At 33.5% G+C, this 21,763-nt stretch overlaps 1 protein-coding gene across 2 annotated transcripts in view; it reads left to right on the forward strand.

Moving 5' to 3' along the window:
* Positions 1-16,731, forward strand: part of LOC129003872 (synaptic vesicle glycoprotein 2B) — a 61,502-nt gene extending 44,771 nt beyond the window's left edge. For both annotated transcript variants that reach the window (XM_054432199.1, XM_054432198.1), the window contains exons 3-13: positions 670-723; positions 2,937-3,020; positions 3,606-3,767; positions 5,785-5,947; positions 7,470-7,591; positions 8,283-8,521; positions 9,803-9,981; positions 10,676-10,935; positions 13,214-13,373; positions 14,096-14,223; positions 15,197-16,731. In XM_054432199.1, the coding sequence (XP_054288174.1) occupies positions 670-723; positions 2,937-3,020; positions 3,606-3,767; positions 5,785-5,947; positions 7,470-7,591; positions 8,283-8,521; positions 9,803-9,981; positions 10,676-10,935; positions 13,214-13,373; positions 14,096-14,223; positions 15,197-15,252 (1,607 nt within the window). In that variant the 3' untranslated portion in view covers positions 15,253-16,731. The remainder of the gene's footprint in view (positions 1-669; positions 724-2,936; positions 3,021-3,605; positions 3,768-5,784; positions 5,948-7,469; positions 7,592-8,282; positions 8,522-9,802; positions 9,982-10,675; positions 10,936-13,213; positions 13,374-14,095; positions 14,224-15,196) is intronic.
* Positions 16,732-21,763: the final 5,032 nt, after the last annotated feature.

The following is a 21,763-nucleotide window of genomic DNA, read 5'->3' on the forward strand; positions in this document are numbered from 1 at the left end:
AAAATGTGTAGGGTAAACATCTCACACATCTACACGTAAATCTACACGTAGTTGAGCAGTAAACTGTTAAGGTTTTTACAAGTGCAAAACCGGATGAATCCTTGAATATTCAATAGGTGCAACGAATAGAAGGAAAAACGCTGTCGCTGAAGCGGCACGGAACAACAATCGTTGTAGTTGCGTAAAAAAAATGTTTGTATAACATTTTTCCGTGCAGTTTAGTTGTCGTGTGTTTAGTTGTTGTGTGTTATCGATGTATAATAACTCTACGGAGTTATTATACATCGATGAGTTGTCCTAGCTAACAGATTTTACTATTTTACATTTCCATATTTAAATTAGGGCTGTAAAAATTTCTGGTTATTTATGTTCATAAGTTGTGGATCCAGAATCTTTCTTTATTACAAAACATAACCTTAATACTTCAGTAAACATAAGGTAAGCTTGGTTAAAGGTAAATCGTTAGGAGTTTAAAAGTTTATGTTTACGTTTAACAGGTAAACATTAATTATTGGTGTTCTGGGTACAATTTAGTAATAAAAGGTCTCCCAGATATTCTTTTAATATTTTCGTACGTAAATATCAGTGGGACATACATGCTTTGTATGTCGATTGTCCAATGTATGATCTTATCTTACACAGTAAATCTGTAACAGTATTATTTTTCAGATGGAGGTGGAAAATCTCTAAATGGAAAAGCAGCAAGGGACCTTGAAACTGGAGGTAAGACACTTATTAACCGACATTCCGTTGTTCAATGCATAATCTGCTGTATTAAGTACTAGCTGTAATTTAATTTGTAGCGATTGGCAGTTTAATAACTAAAAGACTTATTATCCAGAAACGTGAAATATAATTGAAGAGGGGACCCGTGCTCAAAACCGTGCAGTTTAATTGGGGGCAAAACTTGTTTTTGAAGAAGATCCATTTAGCTTTTTAAGATTATCTTGGTTTAGAAAAGTTATACAGTGAATAGAACTATTAATTCACAGTAAATTTGTTGATATTAGATCCACGCTGAAAATGAGTGAGTTATACTTTGGTTTTTATGCAGCCAAATAGAAAGGGATGTTAAAAAATGGCAAGCACTTGATATGAGAGCCTCATGTCCTTTTTTAGTACATATAAAGATATTTAAAGCCGGTTGATACAAATTTAATGTCTACTTCAATTCCCATAGTCTTTGATACAATGGAAAAACCCCCAACGACTGACCTCATAGCTTGTTAACAATATAGAAAGGAATTTTAGTACTCACAAAAGTTCACAGGAATTTAGGTTTAAAGCTTGTTCCTTTGTTAAGGAAGCATAAGTAAATTCTTTGACCCCCTGGATTGAAAACTATTGTTTTGTTTTAACTTTATAGGTTTATTTTATAACTATATGTATACAGGGTGAATCTTCTAAGCTGTCCTAAACATATTACAGACGAACGGCTTGACATACAGAAATTAAACAAAACTTTTCCCCCCTAATTCATACCCAAGGAACAACGTAAAAATTTTTTTACCATTTTTTAAATACAGGGTGTTCAAGAAACTGGGGGTCATGGGTTCGAATCTCAGAGTTTTCAAATGTAAACAATTGTCATGATATGCATCATTTTAAAGCTCTAGACTAGACAAACAAATTAGTGAAAACAGAACTCATTTATCTTTGTCCATTTCAAAATGGCGGCCATTTTTTAAAAAAATATTGATATTTACAGAATACCCTGTATCTTGAAAACCACTAAACTTATTTTCGTTCTGTTTGAAAATTCGTAATCCTCGTAGGTTCAGCTTTAATTTTATATACGACAAGTCAACATTTAAAAAACTAAATGTTTTTTCTATGATTTAATTTTTTTTTAAGTTGGTAGCCTTGTAAATGAACATTTTTAAATGGCAACATATGTAAAAGTGTGTATAATTTTGAAGGTCTTGTAAAAACAAACAACTTTTAAATTTAAACCTACCGTCTATCTTTGGTCGTTTTATAGTAATTAACCAAAAACTTCAATTGCCCATATAAAACTCATGTTAAACGCGCAGTACCATGGGAATAGTGTATCTCCATCCACTAATCTTCAGTACTGCACATTTAACATGGGTTTTATATGGGCAATTGAAGTTTTTGGTTAATTACTATAAACCGACCAAAGATAGACGGTAGGTTTAAATTTAAAAGTTGTTTGTTTTTACAAGAACTTCAAAATTATACACACTTTTACATATGTTGCCATTTAAAAATGTTCATTTACAAGGCTACCAACTTTAAAAAAAAATTAAATCATAGAAAAAATATTTCGTTTTTTAAATGTTGACTTGTCGTATATCAAATTAAAGCTGAACCTACGAGGATTAAGAATTTTCAAACAGAACGAAAATAAGTTTAGTGGTTTTCAAGATACAGGGTATTCTGTAAATATCAATATTTTTTAAAAAAATGGCCGCCATTTTGAAATGGACAAAGATAAATGAGTTCTGTTTTCACTAATTTGTTTGTCTAGTCTAGAGCTTTAAAATGATGCATAACATGACATTTGTTTACATTTGAAAACTCTGAGATTCGAACCCATGACCCCCAGTTTCTTGAATACCCTGTATTTTAAAAATGGTAAAAACATTTTTATGTTGTTCCTTGGGTATGAATTAGTGGGGAAAAGTTTTGTTTCATCTCTGTATGTCAAGCCGTTCGTCTGTAATCTGTTTAGGATAGCTTAGAAGACTCACCCTGTATATTTAGAATACTTGGTGACTAAATGCGATATTGCTGTTTCAATTCAATTTTGACAACAAACTAAAAGAGTGTGTCCAAATGTCTAAATATAAATATTACGTGTTTTTGTTCAATTTAGTTGTTGAATGTTAATGTTTCATATATCTTATGTATAATTTCAAAATAAATAGTCTGATATTTGTGTATTATAATTGATTTCCGATATGCTTTTACAGTGGTGGCTGCGTTGCAAGAAAAAGCAGATCTTGAGTTTCACAGCACAGGCCGGGCTGACTTCGAAAGAGCCATTGAACAAACCGGTAAGGTAATTTATATTTAAATATTGTAAGAAAGAAAATTCTAATTACTATAGTGCAAACCTTAAACAAAACTAAATTGACCCTCAAATAGATCCTTAGAAACATGAGAGCATGTTGAACCAGAAAAAAATACTTGATCAAGATAATGAGTTTTATAAATTGTTTAAATGACAATGAGTACCTCTTGAAGATACTGAATCATTATAAAATTATATTTAAACTGTTTTACACTCAACTAGGGAATCGAACATTTCATGATTAGACCATAACAGATATTACATGGGGACGGAGTTACAACAGTGGGGGTTTTTAAGCTTCCTTATCTTTTTGGCACCTCGTTTCATTTATACCAATTACAAAATTCACAAAACTCGCAAAATTCACAAAATTTAGGGGGTTTTAGGAGAATAAATCTATCCCCTCCACGTGATCCTACCTTTGAATAAGGTATAAGGCTACTTGATAAGGTTTGCCAAAATATCAATCAGCAGCAACATACATGTGTAGGTGGGAGAACTTTCCTTCAAACTACCTACGTTTTGTGGACGGACTATAGTAGCCTATAATTGTGACGATGGTTTACAGGCTATGGAAAGTTTCACTACTTCCTGCTCACCGTGTGTGGCTTTGTCAGCACCAGTGAGGAGATGGACGTAATCTCCATGTCCTTCATCCTGCCTTCCTCCCAGTGCGACCTGGACCTCAACACTCACACCAAGGGCTGGCTCAACAGTATTATATTTGTGGGTCAGTACAGCTCTTGAACTTGTTCATAGTGATTCCTAAATACTAAGGTATTTGATTTAAAATAAAATGATATGATTTTTATTCAAAGTTTCATAAGCTTATAGGTTGTATCAACTATAACTAATTAAGGTAGGTTTTTATGGTCTAAAGATACCGCCGAGGTAATCCGTTGAAGGTTAAAATTTAAAAGTTATTTATTGTATGGTTACAATAAAATAACCCGGTTACTGACGAACAATAGAAACACTAATATATAGAGTGGCAGTAATAGAATTTCTAAATATTTTGTAACTGTACCGCATTAAAATATACGAGTACTTTTCGATATTTGGCAAACCCACTACGTCTGGGGTTTTGAATAGTTTTACTTCTTATCTGTTATAAGTAATTTTCTCTTATAGTAAACAGTCTGATTTGCTGTGTATTCTAATTACTCCTGGATATTCTGTGTATTTCAAACAGCCCGTCATATTAGGGCGAACCAACATTGTATTTTACACGATAAAAATATTTTCACGATTTCCCTATCTATATAATTAATATGCTACATGAAACTTTGTCGGTTGAACTCCTCCGCCATTTCTTAACCGATTTTATCCATTGACGTCTCATTGGAAAGAGCGTGTCGCGTAGATTTGCAAACGGACCTTACAGCCCCAGTGGCTTTGAAAGTTCCTATATTATCCTTATGGAGAACATAATTGTTTACAATTTGATCAGCTGTATAATTTAGTTGCTGTTATTTATTTTTCGATTCAATGAAACGTATTGACGTCACACTAGTGGATAGATTTCATTGATAAATTCATTGCCGTCACCATTCCCATATGTTTTAGGTAAATAAACAAGCTGGTTGTTTGTAAGATTGTGATGGTAAGAGTTTAGTACAACTATCCACCACTGTGATGTAGTGTTGTGCTACCCGCGCTGCAGCATGGCCTGTTTTTTCTAGTGGGGCCTTGAACGTATTCAGTACATTTATTTACTATTTGAGTTTTTGTCAACATAACCCCCAAGACGGATCGTGTTAGTATGGCTGTATCTTAAATTTGTGTATTTATCGTAATTTTTTGTCGCTATAATTCGTTTATTTGATGTTTTTTCTTTTAAATGCCTCCAACGCGACGACAACGAAACATAGACAGGAGGCGTAATCGTAATAACGACCGCAGCTACAGAACAGTGGCACCTAATAGGCTTAACTCATCACAGTCAGTACCTGACCATGGTCAATCTCAACTGTTAGGTTATAAATGCGACCTAACATTACCCCAAATCGACTTTTCGTTCTCAATTGGCCCTCTATCAATGATCTGTGTACAGCGAAGCATTTTGAGAAGCAGAAAACCGACCGGAATGCTTTAGGTTTATCAATAACGAAGATAAACATGGTCTGAGTTACACACCGATAATCTTTGAGTTGAATCTTTTAAACTCATTATAAATATGACTGTTATTCGTTTTGAAATAACTCCTGTAATACTTTGCAATTGCTCGAATTCGAGCAACATGTTCACTAGTAAGAAATAAATTCGTGTCGTTCATTATAGACTATGTTATACAACTTGTTAATCAACTATTGTTTCAAATAATCAACTATTGTTTCAAATAATCAACTATTGTTTCAAATAACCAACTTTACTATACATTATTGTACAACCTATTGGGTTTTATATGCACGTATAGACATTGGAACTCACAAACTCTATACAGTAGACTCTCAGTAAACCGGTAAAAGACGCCGGATTACTGGGGTGCCGGAGTGGTGCTGTACCGGATTAGAGAGGGTCTACTGTACTAGCAAAATAAAAGAAAAATGTGCATCGAAGTGTCTACTTTTGTTCCTGGCCGTAGTGCATGCATTAGGGGTACGAAAATGAAGTAACATATAGTGAACCGATACTAAATTTTCACATACTACTGGCAGTAGGGCGGATAGATAAGATAGTGCAATGTAAATGCTATGTCTGCAATCAGCTGTTAATGAAAACATTAATAAATCAATATTATTTTCTAGGTATGATGGCTGGTGCCTACGTGTGGGGTAGTGTTGCCGATACGCTTGGTAGGAGAAAAGTATTGATAGTCATATCCTTCATGAACGCCCTCTGCATAGTCGCCTCGAGCTTTAGTCAGTCGTACGCACTCTTCATGATATTCAGGTTTCTCAACGGAGCTGCGTAAGTTGTAATCATTGATATTATTTTGTTATCACAGACAATTAATGTTCAGTTTATTATTCTTATACATCTTAGTTAGAAATATTTGTAATAAAAGAGAATTCTGAGCTAATACAGTATCCATGAAAACTAACAAAGGGGTTATCATTATGATGTATAACCTATAGTACAAGTAATTATGCCACAGATCCACCTTTTTTGCGGTCTTTTGAGGTTTGAGGATTGTCTTTTATAGTTTTGATAATTGCAGACATTTTAAAAAGATTAATTTTAACTAATTGTATCTTGTTATTAAGTAAAGACTGTTAAGAAACTGGCTTGATTTAAGTACCTATAGTCAGTAATTAATGCAAGTTCACTGTATGATATTGGCTATAATTTATTTTGGTGACTTAATTAAAAGTAAATAAATTCCAACAATATTGGTAACAAATAACCCGTAAAACAACATACTAATAATAATCCTTACTTACTGAAACAAGCATAAAGTGAATAAATAGAACAATCTTTCCCGGTGAAAAGGTGACAGATTATTTTAACCTAAGCTGATTTTATTTTTCAAAAGACTCACTATTAATCGCAGCGAGAGCAAGGGGAAATCTCTGGACAATTTACGTCACTTATCTGTAATTGAATTAATTGTGTTTAACCACTTCACCCAAACTGAGAATTCTTTAAATTCACTGATAAACTGTATTGTATGAAGAATTTAATTAATTTTGATTTGATGAGACAAATCATTAAGCCTGATCCTATTGATGTTGGATTGTATAATTTGTTCTCACTCAAATTAATGTTTTCCTTTTATAAAGTTAATTGATATTTGAGTCTTCTTTTGATGGAAACATTTTGAGTGAAATTAAATGTTTTATTACACCCTTGACTTTTGTGGCATTTTATTGTTTATTTGGCACGTAATCAATTTACCAAGGTAGCTCGCAAAACATTTACGGCTTAATATGGAATTAAGATAAGGTGGGTAGTTAATATGTATAGCTTTCTCTTTAATTAAAAAGTTTTACATATTTTAAACTGTGAAATGCTACTTTTACAGCTTTAAATGCTAATAACCAAGGATAGTTGGACTCATTTTCGAACTATAAATCTACTGACTTTACTCAGAATCAAATCTGCATCCTTCTGATTACTAGACATTCACTGTAACCACTCGTCTATCTATAATTGACACCTTTTGACCTATTTACTAGTACACATTCGTGTGGGGAGCGAGCTGGTCTAGTGGTTAGAGCGTGGGACTTCGGTTCCAGAGGTCCCGGGTTAGAATCCAACCAAATCACCAATGGGTTTTATCTATGTGATAATGCCGCAAACCCTAGGTCTAGCCTGAAGTAATGCGAAAAACAATTCCGGGCTCGTGCCTAGCTTCCTAGGTAAAAAAGTATATATTCGTGTGAGAAATGTCACCAATATTCACCAGAAGGTACTAATTATAATAATGATAGTGTAGTTAGTCATACGAATATACCACTTCCCTTAAAAACTGTAAACTGGTGACTTGTAGGTTAGGTGGAAGTGGACCTGTGATTTGGTCATACTTTGCCGAGTTCCAACCTAAAAAGAAACGAGGCTCTATGCTGAGTTCTATGGCTGCCTTCTGGACTCTTGGAAACCTCTTCGTGGCTTGTGAGTAGAGTAAACATTATAAGATGAAGAAATATACTTGTAGTATTTTAGTGAAAGTTTGAGTTATTTACTATGAGTTACGAAGGAAGCCTTTTAATTGTATTTTACAATTATATGCATGTATATTAACAAGCATACATAAGCTTTTTCATTTACTATGACAAACTTTTTAATACATTTGTACTGTGCTATTCAATGGTCCTCTATTCATATTTACAATATTCAACTGAAAAAGTGTGACAAGTTAAGTTTAATCATGATTATACACATGGTGTTTTAATTGGATTTTATTTGGCAATGTTATGATTTGAATTTACTTCCGTATTTTAGAATTTACGATTTTACAATAACAAACAAATTCAATGAAATACAGTTGCTTAATATATTAATTCCAGGGCATCTAATGGGATGAGGAAGACAGTAGTCCTTGAGGTCATATCATGATAGACTAAATATTCTAATCAGATATCCTAAATATTCTAAATAGACTAATCAGAAAGTAAATCCATTCGAATATTAAGTAATAAAATCTTGACTAGAAGTTTTAAATTGTTGTCTGATGGATATCAACAAAGCCTAATTAGTCCATAATTTCAACAGCTCCGAAGTTATTAGAATTCAAAAACCACTAAATAGAAACCGTATTCCTAGTCCTTAAACCCATTAATCTAATGTAGTTAATTTCTAACAGGTCTTGCGTGGCTGGTGATACCTAGTAGTATAGGTTACACGTCACCCACGTTTAAGTACAACTCATGGAGAGTATTTTTGATGATCTGTTCAATGCCTTCCTTCATCGTCGCCATCCTTCTCTACTTCCTCCCCGAGAGTCCGAAGTTCTTACTGGCTCATGGACAGGAAGAGGAAGCGATGGCCGTCTTCCGGAGGATCTACTCCATCAACACCAACCGGAGTCCTGAAGAATATCCGGTGGGTAGATTATCTGATGATGAAGAGCTCTATGGTATAAATAATAGTGATGAATGTTCTGCTTGAATAATGAGTTGCTATCTTTATGCGTTTGGGGAGCGAGTTGCTATTGTTTTAATACATGTTACATCGGTCCCTGAGAGCTTCAGTTAAAATCCTTGCAATCACATAGGCTAAGTGCTACTGTGAGCCGGAAGTAATGCAAACAGGGATTTTGGATACTGTACTTTAATACTTTACTTTGAAATGTCAAGCATATCGAATGTAGATATTTGAAGAAGATTATGAATGGAGATGAGTGTGGGATGAGTGGCGCGATCTTGTTGTCCTGTGACAAGACTGTTAATTAATATCCCATACAGCCAATGACAACTAAGGGACCTACACTACAGTTGATAGTGGAATCAGAACCAAATTTTTGACATTGTAATTAAATAATTTGTCTAATTATCAGGATAGTACTGTGGATAGTCGTAGTACTCGTTAGTGCGGACATTAATCTACACCAGAGAGTATCACATACACAGTGCAGGCCTAGGATGTGACTGTGGGATATCAAAACTATGTTTAAGACGTTAACAAAAAAATAATATAATTTCTATGATAAAACACGTAGTAGAACCAGAAATAATTCAATATTTATCAAATGTTATCTTGTAAAAACAACTCTCATTGACTAGAGTTCCCAAAAACCTGTTTCATCCTATAAGCAAACGTTTGTTCAGCAGTAAAAAATATTGGAGATGTATATACATTTAATAATAAATGATTAAGAACGGAAATGGACAACCAAGTTTGTTTATAAATTATAAAATATTATAATATAGAATTTTTACCTTAGTCAACCTACACCTAGGTGTTTGCTATTACTTAATATTCTTTCAAACCACAAAAACATTGTTGAACTACAAATCACCACGCAGTTTATATCAGTAGCCTATATGCTACAAACTATTTTTGGAAAACGTAGGCCTATAATATAAGATTATTGCTAGTCGGAATTGATTTAAAAAAAGTGAAAATGATATTCTTAAAAACAGGCCTAATGTTATAAGTCACTGTAAGCACTTAAGTCTTTGAATACCATTAAATAAACATTTTTCAGTATTCCTGTAGTCAAATTCATTATATTACGTAAAATATATGATAATGAACATATCACAACATACTGAGTAATACCACTAAGAAAATAATAAACTCAACATGTGTATTAAATTGAAGGAAGAAAAGCACATAACAATACTTCTCAACTAGGTTTTCACACTTGGATAACATTTTCAGGTTAAACAACTTATTCAAATGGATTCATTCAACGAACGGAATGGAGACCCGAGCAAGCACTTCAACGCTTTTACAACAATGATGCAGGAGATTGGGGAGAACACTAAGGCGTTGTTTGTGTCTCCGATATTACGTTTAACACTCATCTCCGTCAGCATAAACCTCACGTTTCACATCGGGTAAGTGACTGTTTCATGCTGGGTATTCCTCGTTCACTTTCAGACAGAAATAGAAAATGTAATAATTCGACTGATCTTTTCTTATATTTTAGTAGTTTACTATCGTGTAAGTATTCACTGTTCAAATTGGTTCAAAATAAAATAGTTTTTATCAAACATTTTTTTCACAAGGTTAAATATATTTTTTATTTTAATTTTTGTCTAGATATAATAACGATTTGGTATCCATACATAACTTACTTTACATCAGGGATATTAGAACATGAAACCTTATGAATTAGAAAAATAAAAAATGACGTCACTGGTCAGAAAGTAAAAAAAATCTTTGTATTAGTATTTCAATGGAATAGGAAAAAAAACTTCCATACGAGATGTAAAAGAGTAAGATTCGCCCCAGTGGCGTAATTTGTTTATGTTTATGATACATATTGCTTTCTGCTCTCATATCCGTAATATATCTACATTTATGATGCATTTTTAAAACACAGCGTTCATGAATCGAGCTTAAATTCAAGTAATATTGTTTTAAATTGCCATTTAACATGCATTTAACATGTAACATGCTTGAAATCAAAAGTAAACAGGTGTGTCCTTGGTTAATCTAAGCCAATTAATTAACGCCTTTTAGTTAAATTAATTACTTATAGTTCATGTAATGTCCTACTGCATACCCATTCATTTTTGTCATTTCCAGATACTACGGTTTGCTCATGTGGTTCCCTGAGTTGTTTAATCGTTTTGACGAGTTCTCGCGAGAGAAAGGCAACATCTCGGCTTCGGTTTGTGAAGTGACAGAGTACGTGGTCACCAAGGGGTCCAAGTCAGGAGGTCCCTGCAACGATAAGATACCAAGCTTTGTCTTCCTAGAGTCGCTCATCACAGTATCTGCAGCCATTCCCGGAAATATCATTGCGGTAGTCTTCATGGACCAGCTTGGCCGCAAGTTTTTCCTAGGTTTGTATACTTACAGTCCTTGAACATTAACAAATTAATCTTGGAATTATTACGTGTTTTTCAGAGATACAATGGTATTTTTAAACAAAATAATACTACACTTTGTGTTGGGAGGTTTTAATTTTTGTACTCACAACTTTCAATATATCTGTATTTATTTTTAGTCAATAATTTAAAACTTGTATATTCATATTCAATATATGAATTATTGAATTTATAATAATTCTGATAATAGTTCCGTTACATTCTGTATAAAGTTGCAGATTAAAAATATACTAATAAAAATAAACTATACATTAAAACTAAAAAGGGTTCAACTGAAGTATTTAAAACACATACAAATACATTTTCCCGAGTTTGCTACGCCATGCGATAAAAAAAAAATCACACCCAATTATTTACACTGTTGAAACTGCAACTTTGATGATCGTTTCCATTTATAGATACCTATTTAAACCATATTGATTTAGTTTAATTAAATTAAATTTAAACTTAAGGCGGTTCATCTCTAAACGTAGGTGACAATAATACATTTTTTAATGTTAAAACTTTAAACCACACCCAGTTTTACAAATTCGTTAATAGAAAATATGTTTTAGATTAAAATAGGAAAGCTACCATGTGACTAACAACGTGGTTTCACTGTTATAAAATGCTGCAATTTGGTCATTACGTTCAAAACTCTCATTTTGGTAAAAGTCTTTATTTAACTCTACATTTAAGAGGGCTTCATTTGTTTCACAAACACAAGTTTAACTTAGTAACTGATGTAACTTCTTCTCACGAACTCTATGAAAGAGGGTGTAAAAATGATTGCAAGTCACTTAAACATACAAAAGCCATTCTACTAACTAAATGAATTCTGGGGGAGGAATAGGTTTCGTTTAGTTAGTAGTGTGTTCCCACTCTGTTTTTTCCAAAGAACCTATATGTTCGTGAGTGACCCGTATTTTTCTTCAAAATGGTGAATGTTCACAAACTGGAAAATGTTTGACAAAACCACTAAATTTAGTTAGCCTGCATAATCTTCTTTTTCATTGAACTTTTAAAATAACTATTCGTCATACTGCAGCAAAAGCTGGTGTTTTCAATGCATACCGTAGGGAGTAAAAATGAGCTAGACTCGATGAGTCCAGCAGTTCATTTGGTTCAATTGTTAACCTCGATTGTGAGAAATCAATGACTTAGAAAATATTGGTTGTATCGAAAGTTTTAGAACGATTTAGTTATTTATTTCATAGTTTGTGACTGGATATTAAATTAGTTTTCACCACACTATGATGTTTTTGGCTGTATTACATACGTTAATTGGTGGCTGAAAGTTACGTTTTGCTGGCCATGCCAGCTGTCATCGTAATTTGGGGACCGAGCAGGTTTTTACAGGCCGGGGCCGCAAAATCAGCTGTCTGCTTACTTACTTAAAACATGAATGCATTTTAAATACACAATCAAAATCCATAGCATTGCAATAGAATTGTGTTATTGTCACCGTTGCCTAGCAACTATTTATTTTTATTTTTGCTGATTCCTCAAATGATTTCTTCACATAACCTTAAAGTTGTAGTTGAGTTGACTATCAGTGTGCATTATTATAGTGGTGAATAGTGGTAATAGGGTATAGTGTGGTGAAAAATAGCGTTCTTACCACGGACCGAAATGGTTTTGCAGCTCTCGATCGATTTAAGTTCTCGACTTCGTTTCGAACTTAAATACTATCTCGAGCCGGCAAAACCTCATTTTCGGCCCTAGGTACGAAATATACTATTACCTTGCATCTGAGAAGAAGGGAAAAAGATTACCGTGAATATCTAAGAATTTCAATAAATAGTATATTTCACTATTAGTCACGAAATGGGACTTTCGGGACGGGTATTGAACGATACCATTTATCACGATGAAAAAACCTACTTCATCAAACTTTAAAAAAATATCTTATATTTCGTAATTTATTCATTTTTATAACCTAAACACAATACGGCTGTACAAGTAATTTTAGTAAAAAATTCTGCTGATTATAACTTTGTTGATGTCAGGAAAAGTATTGTTTGTTTAGCGAAGGAAATGTTTATGTAATGAAAAGTCAGCTGATCCCGATTTGTTTTTGGTGTATGGAAATTGAAGATTTTCGAAGATCCCAGATGTATGGAAATGGACTATTTTCAAATACAGAGTAAAGAAAGTGTCTTTACAGCCCTAGTGCATCTTCCGTTAAACTTAAGCTCGTGTCGAAAAGAGTACTTTTACGCCCTAGTGATAAAATATACTATATTCTTTCCAGTATTCAGCACGATGTTCTCTGGCCTGTGTTCCACCGCCATGTATTTCGTCCGCAGCAAAGAGCAGAATCTGTTTGTCTCTGCAGTCTTCAGCGGTGTCATCAGCTGCGGTAACGCTGCTCTGGACTGTCTTATCACGGAAATATTCCCAACAAACTTAAGGTATAAAAGCTTTCTATTGTGCTAGCATGAATGAATTCAAGGCAAGATGCAGGGTAGTAAAATGAGAAACAAAAATATGGCAATTACAATATAGCTAAGCCTAAGGTTCCATATTGGGTTTTTAGATTAAATCGTATAGGCCTATGTATACAAATGTATTTACTGTTTTATATCTTACAAAAGGTATAATTGAAGATATTTAACAGGCCTCTATAATCTAAAACCTAGAATTTCTTTTTTCATTTCTCTGAAATGTAATGTTTTATACCTATGTTAACAGATTGTACGTGAAAAAAGTATTTACCTTTTATTGTACAAACGATTAGGTCAATTTATAAATGTATTTAAATAATAATGATAAAAACAATTGAATGATTTTAATAATAAACGTGTGCCATAAATAGTATTAAATTGTTTAAAAAATATTACATATTTTATCATTTATATAGTAGTAGTCATAAAAAAACAACTCTTTCATCCGTCTAAAAATGACTGTGATTTGTAGATCTTTCTCCACAAAAAACCACGCAACAATGAGATATTGTTTAATTTGTACAACTCTAATTTTCGGCAAGAAATTAGGCGCAACTATCTTGCCTACTACAATATTTAATTGGAGTTTTACAAATTCAGATCATAATAAAGATATTTGAAACTATTGATATTTAAGGTGGTTAAATAGTTTCGAACCGTTGATAACATATTGTACCTGTGTTATCCAGAGCTACCGGCGTGGCAGTGTCCATGGTGGCAGCCAGACTGGGTGGTATAGTGGGAAACATAGTTATAGCAACTCTGCTGGACTTGTACTGCCCTGCACCTACGTTTATAGTGGCGGCTCTTCTCATAGGTAGGTATTAAGATAAACATAAAGAGTAAAAATAAGCCTATGGTGTATTTCCCTTATACCCCTTCTGTCTAATGCAACAAAAGAGGAGCTTTAAGTGTATACATAATAGGTACAGTAGTTGGTGTTTGTTATATACTAGGTGACCGTCACCTTAAAGTCAACATATCATATTCTGTCTCTGATATTCCTCGAAATTTGAATGGGGCTCATTTACAGGAGAAGGACTGTTACGTCTGCTCTTACCTAATAATATTAAACGTGAAGTTCTTTCTTGATCGAGGCTCTACTGGCTAATCAGCCAGCTACAATTTTGTCAAATTATTTCTCAGACCAATCACTTGTTTCATTTACAGGGGGACTATTATGTCTGTTCTTAGCTAATGTTAAACGTGAACCCCTTTCTTGATCAAGACTATAGTAGCGAATTCGGACAACTACAAGTTTGCCACATTATTTCTCAAACTGATCACTTGTTCCATTTACATTAGGAGAACATAAATCAAATCAAATCAAATATGCTTTATTCATAAAGTACAGTGTTGTACATTGAATGGTGTCAACTAAATCTATCTTCATGTGTTTCTATAAGACTGCTCTCAGCTAAGACTACTCGTGAACCTTTTTTGACCAAATATCTCCAATAACAGCCAACTTTGACTTTGTCACAATAATTTCTCAAATGTTCGCATGTTTCATTTCAAGGAGGAAGAGTATTATGTCTCCTCTTGATTAAGACTACTCAAGAAACTCTATTTGGCAAAATATCTCAAAGAAAACCAAGCTAAATTTACTTTTATCAAAATGATTTCTCTATCTGTCCATGTTTTTCATTTACTGATAGAGGACTGTTATGCCTGCTCTCATCCAAGCCTTCTTGTAAATTCTTTTCTATCTAATCATCTCCAAGCTACCTCAAACCATCTTTATTTTTGACACATTATATTTCTCAAACTATCATGTGTTTTATTTACAGGAGGAGGACTACTATGTCTGCTCTTACCTAACACTACGCGCGAACCTCTATCTTGACCGAGGCTCTACTGGCTAAATCGGCCAACTTCTACTTTGTCTCTCGCATTTCTTACCTCTGTATTTAAGTATTGTAAGATTCAAAAGATAAGTTGTTATATATCTCTTACAATGGTGCCAATGTGGCTCTTCAAGTTGTTATGCTTCTTGCATAGCTAATATTTTATCAATCCAATTTGCTTGCACTGCAATGGTTTACTAAATGTGTGACACATTCTTTTAAAATTCATGACTTCATATCCATATCAACTGTATTTGAATGTATACAAGTTTTTGTAATAAAAACGCAGCTTTTATATCATAAAATCGGTAGCTGTGTGGAAAAATGCAAAAGATAGTTCAGAATATTCGTTTTGCAGAAGCTTGAACTTTGAAGGTAGCCTGAAAAAGACCATGATAGCTTACGTATTAGATTAGGGTAATGGATGGTTGAACGAATTTCCGTACACTATCTAACTACATAATTCTAGTGTATATAGTGAATGCTCCAAAGCACATCGTGGTTGACAAGTAAATGCTGGAAACTAAAGTGAAAGTGTATGTTGAAAGTTAAGTTCTGTAGCTGTAAAAATGTAATCCATGATGAATTGAAATTATATCACCAAAAGTAGAGTCCAATCAAAACAAGAAAATTGTACACCCAAGGCATTGATTGAGGAGAATATTTCAGATTTACCTTATTGATTTCTACAAGCCATTTTGTACATGATCACGTCACACCATGAGATATTTGTAATATAAGATTTAGTTTTTTTATACAAACATGAAACATAATTTTAATATTGTGATTGTATTTTAGTACTTGTATAAACTAGACGTTAGGGTTTTCTTAGGTAATTGTAAACCTTTTGTATACTTACTATTATCTATTATTTTAATGCTGCAACAATGTAAATTTTATCAAACAAGTTTATTTTAAAACTCTCTTACTTTACGCATTTGTTACCTGGAGGTAAAGTAATAACAACATTTCAACGTTTGGTCCATACGTGAGAATAATTAAACCAAACATTTTATAACTTGACTATTATATACACTACTCTTTACTTCATTTTAACTTTCCAAAATATGTTTAGTATTTTTGTGATTACACGTTTAAAAGATTGATTGAAAACTTTTAATGACAACTCCTTGCAAATAAATGTTATATAAGACTTTGAATTGAAGAAAAAATAATAATCCATTTATTGTTTGAGTTTTTATAGAAAACAAACGTTTGTTTCCATTATTAGGGTTATTTAGAAATACTGTACACTGTATATACTAATAGCTGTTATTTTAATTTCAACAAAACATCACCGTAAAACCAATTGATCAGAAATTTTTATTATACAGGGTGAATTAAAAACGTCATAGTAAGTTTTAGCAATTTAGTTAAAACATAATTTATCGAGTTACCCATTCTAATAGTAAACAAGTGTTAGTTAATATTTATTGTTATTTGTTATTGTTAAACTATGTCTAATATATTGAATAAATAGTCAGAATCTTGTATTTTATCAATTGTTACTTCGTTATTTACCTAACCTGTTTCGTAGGTTAAAATAGATTAAGTAGCCATATTTAGGGGAAAAGGCTGTTGGCATAGTGTATCCTTTTTTACTATTTTGTCTAATTCTTATTTCGTTCGATTAGGTGATTGGGGATGAGGACGTTGAATAGATCCTATTTTATTCGGCATATTTTCATTAATAATCTGTTAGTTACCTCTTTAGCTCTTCACTTTGATATCTTCTTATTTGTTGCACTCCTTTACCATATATTAAATCGAAAGCCGTCAATGTTCTTCTGTTACATTTGTACACACTGGTTTTTCTTCTGAAAGTTCACATAACATTGTGCGAATAATAACTTCTTTAACATAGACTTTTAATCATTTAGTATTATAGCTGTTTTTTTTTCAAACTATTAATCTCTCTCAAATAATCTTGAATGTCATTGAAAAAATCGAGAGTATTTTAAACCTTCCAATGACAGCTAAAACACAATTACAAAATATCAACAGAACTGTAGAAAACCATCTAGAAAATTCTAGAAAGTTCTTCAATATACTTTCTTAACCAAATACAATTGTGCATTTGTATAGTTCATTTGGAAGGATGTAACATTCTAGAGATTCCAGACTATTTTTGAAAACTATGAGATTTGGAATATTTTTACGCACACGCATATTTACACTATTAACTACAGTCTTGAACATACAAAACTTCCTCTATGAAACACATACTCGTATAATCTGTCAATTAAGACAACCCTTTCATCAAAAATAATTCAGCCATAAAAACATACAGAAAAACATATACGAACAGCTCCTTTATACTAATATATTACATCTAATAAGTGTCACTTTATCCATGCCATATTTTATAGTACTCAAATTTATGAAAAAATGTGATTTCAAGTGCAACCTAAGCAAATTAAAATAAGAGTAAACATCAGGACTCTCAAACATAAACACGCATGAAAACACGCCAAAAACTCATTGTGTTGGGTTATGTGAAAGTTTATTAATGAATTAATTAAATCTGAATGAATTGACATACTGTAATTAGAAAATATGTTGTTGAAGGAACAAGTTTATTATGGCTATAAATTATGACTGAAAGAATGTTGAGTTTTCTTTATAATACAAACTATCATGCGTTTGTTTGTGAATAATGTAATATATGTCAAATCAAATGGATGGCAATTCATGCTAAAAGGAGTCACCAAAAAAGTTTGAACACTAAGGGCCCTATTACACTAGGTCACCAGGCGACGTCACCGGTGGCGTCACCGGTGACCTGACTGGTTGGTGGGCATTGGTTCTTATGGCGCCTATTACACTAGGGTCACCGGTTGCGTCACCAGCCTTTGGTGACTGACCGGTGACTCTGCCCCGTGACCAGACGAGTAACCACTGGTGACCAAGATTTGTCGCTGGGTATTGAATCAAATGGCACATATTACACACTGTCACCGCGGTTGCGTCACCACTGTATTTTTGTGTTCTGCAAGTTCAGATTGTTTAATGCCAGTGTAGTGAGTAGACGTAATGTAAAAAAATATGAAGAAATGCTACTTATTGCTCTTTTGTTGAGGAAAAGGAGGAGACTAGCAGAGCTCTTTAACACCATCCTCTTGGTTTTTCCCTTTCTTGGTATCTTTTCACCACTACATTTTATACTAGACTGGCTTTCTTTCACTGAGTCGTCTTCCCTTTTTCCCTTCCCTCCATCTCTTCCCCGCTTATTCACTAATTTTTTAGCACTACACATTTTTTAAACTGAAGAGTAATAACTGAAATATCTATATAACTTAACTATAACTATATAACTTAAACTGAAGGGTAATTTAAGAGAACAGAAGACGCGAAGGTACTTTTTGTCCTTCGACGAGGTGACAGCGCTGAATGTATGCAGACAATGGAGTGGAGGAAATTTGGGGGTTGGTCTCACTCCTGGTGACTTCTCTGGTGTTGAGGCTGGCTGCCCGTACAGTAACCGGCGACGTCACCTGTGACGCCACCGGTGACGTCGCCTGGTGACCTAGTGTAATAGGGCCCTAACTGTAATTAATATCTAGGAGAATGAGACATATGGCAGGGTTGGTCACACATCACCGGACAGGCGTCGTGCGTCACCAGTCTGTGGTCGAAACTATTGGGTCTAGAAATAAAAAAAATAGCTAAATAAGTTCGTTCCTAATGCCTCTTAACACCCAAATTAACTTTAAGTTGTAAAAAACACGTTGTCTCTTATAAAATGTGTTCTTAGGCACCCAAGCAATATACTTTCAGGTTTCTATAATTTTCAGGATTGATCAGTTGCATTTTATGGGTTCGCAGCAAAAACACAACAATGAACACAACAATGGGTTTTCGCAAACATCAGGATTGCAGAAAAAAAATGCATCAATGAGAAAGTCAGTCTATTTATTCGTCGCAAACCAGTTCCTTATAAAACACTAAAATATGTCTGTTTTAGTCAATATTAAAATATTTTTGGATGTGGAGTGACCGCATTGCAATCCATAAATAGATATTGTAAAGCAGTTCCTGTCTTTAGGGAGGTACCCTGCTCAGTCCCTGGTACACTGTTTGTTACAATCCCTGTCACTTCATACCGATAACTGGTCAATGTATTTTTGAATCTGTTAATCCTATAATCTAAAACAAGTGTATGCACGAGAAAACCTTTTTTCTGTCCGAGGATTTTTTATTTCTTTATTCAATGTGGGGTATTTGGCTACAGGGAATCAATTGGAGTTGGTCACCAGGCTGAGAAAAATCCAGTTTTCGTCCTACAGCCCGTGCAAGTGCGCATGTTATCGACAATACCTTTTTGTAGCTCAATTTAACAAAAAAAGCTGATACAGATTATATTTTTACTGTCATCATTTTGATTTACTTGTAAACAAAAATAACTGTATTGGTTAGTTTGGACTAAACGTTTTAAAGAATAGTTATATTCAGTTTGGTTTACATAGGTAACCAAACCTATAATCTTGATTTTATTCTGTATACTTGCGTGTTTGCTTTTTATTATTTGATGTAGTTTGACTTGTGCATGGTAAATTGTAATGCTTGATATAACTTAGCCTATTGTACAATGTGTGTTTAATGGCTAAATAAAATGATATGATGATTAATGATTTAATGATTCAAAGGTACACATTATTACTGTTAAATAATTTCAAGGTCCATTTACAATATTAGGAATGATACGCGGTAGACCTCTTAAGCGACTATACATGATCCGAAAGGGAGAGAAGCTGAATAGATCATCAGGAAACAAATTTCACCTCTTCGTCTACAACATAGCCAGTTCAAACAAGCTCATACGTCTCATTAAATGTCTCAAAACCTCGACCAAGTCGCTTATCGAATAATAAAATGAGAGAATTTTTTAAGAACTTATGGCTGCGCAAAATAATGAAGAACAGACCGATCATCTTGAGCAAGAGTGTCGACGAACCGCTGCTCGACGTTTGGAAGAACGTCAGCGCACTACAATTCCTCAACCCTCTAAAGTTGCCATGTCAGCGGATTTGGAATATTCACAGTTGGAACCGTTTGACGTAGCATGAATGCACACGACGTGTGTCCGAACTGATCCGCGGTCAGAGGGTAGTTCTTCAACATCCAACCGATCCTGAAATGTGGCAGGTAGAAAATGGGTTCGCTTGAAACATCCAGTTTTATCCGCGAGGCATGGAGGATGGCCTCTACTCCCCGTAGCATACAGGTAGTCTTGAGCACACTATTCCGTAGCATTTAATTAGTATTGCCCATAAATTCAAAACGTAAAAAAACTAAGAGCTTTCAGTTTAAACAAGTGTACAGTTATTACGTTAGTGGTACGAAATGTTATAACTCAAGTCACGGTACTGCAAATACAGTAATCTAAATGCTATGATCTATGAAACGGGACTTTAGACAGTTGATATTATTTCAGTGATTACATTTTTTCGGTTTGTAATACAAATATTTTTGTAAATGATAAAATGTGTCTGATCAATCCGAGCAAGGCTCGGTCCCCCGGTACTTAATAATTAATAATTGGCCTACAGAAATAATGTAGTTCTACATATTTTCGAGGGATGGGAGTAGGCATACCCCAGCCGCAGCAAACCTGCTAACTATGCGAATTTCCATCTGCCTGATTGGATTAACATTTCAATGTCCCCTTTAAAATGTAACATTTATTCCCTACTAACGTTACTTTAACGAGTACTTAGGTTTGCTGAAACAGGGAGGGTAAAAAAGTGTTTTTTTTGTTTTGTTAAACTTTAGTTGTTTGGTATGAAATAAATGAGTTGCCTAAAGTAGATCAAAATATGTTTATAAACAAGCAAACTACTAATGTTTACTTATTCTTTATAAGAATAACATGGGAATTTAAAATTTACATTTTTTTTTATTTTCTCCGTAACCATTAGGCACATAGTAACACTTCAATATACTAAATTATTTGTTTTTTAAGTTCTACAAAACGGGTTGGAAATAAATTGCTAAATTTTATGGTGTTAGGGTCAAAAATGAGAAAAACAAATTTTTACCCCATAAAACCCCCATAAACTCACGTTTCCATATTCCGATTACGCTAGTTCGCGATCTCGTTCGAATAAATGTTGGTTACAAGTTTATAAAAAATTTCATCAAAATCAGAAATTTTTTGCTGAGTTATCGTGCTAACAGACACTTATATATATATATATATATATATATATATATATATTTGAACGGATAGTTTTTTTGGCCTCTAGGGACCTCAAAACGAAAAAAGTAAATCGGTCCCGCGTCTAGGTCTTACCATGAGTACTACGGTAATAGCTTATTCCCTAAATGGGAAATTCGCTAAAATAAAGACTTACTAAACAAATATATGTTTGACAGAGATTTAAAATTTTTTTTTTGTTAAATGGATCCCCTTTCACTGTACACTGCCGTTGTGAAAATTTCACATACCTTTATAGGCCTAATTTTCCGCGAATGTCCAATGTTGTCAAAAAATAACAAACCCATTCTAAT

Source organism: Macrosteles quadrilineatus, unplaced genomic scaffold (assembly GCF_028750875.1).
Source record: "Macrosteles quadrilineatus isolate MER2022 unplaced genomic scaffold, UCM_ALF_1.0 Scaffold_9__3_contigs__length_116548681, whole genome shotgun sequence".
NCBI classification, from domain to species: domain Eukaryota; kingdom Metazoa; phylum Arthropoda; class Insecta; order Hemiptera; family Cicadellidae; genus Macrosteles; species Macrosteles quadrilineatus.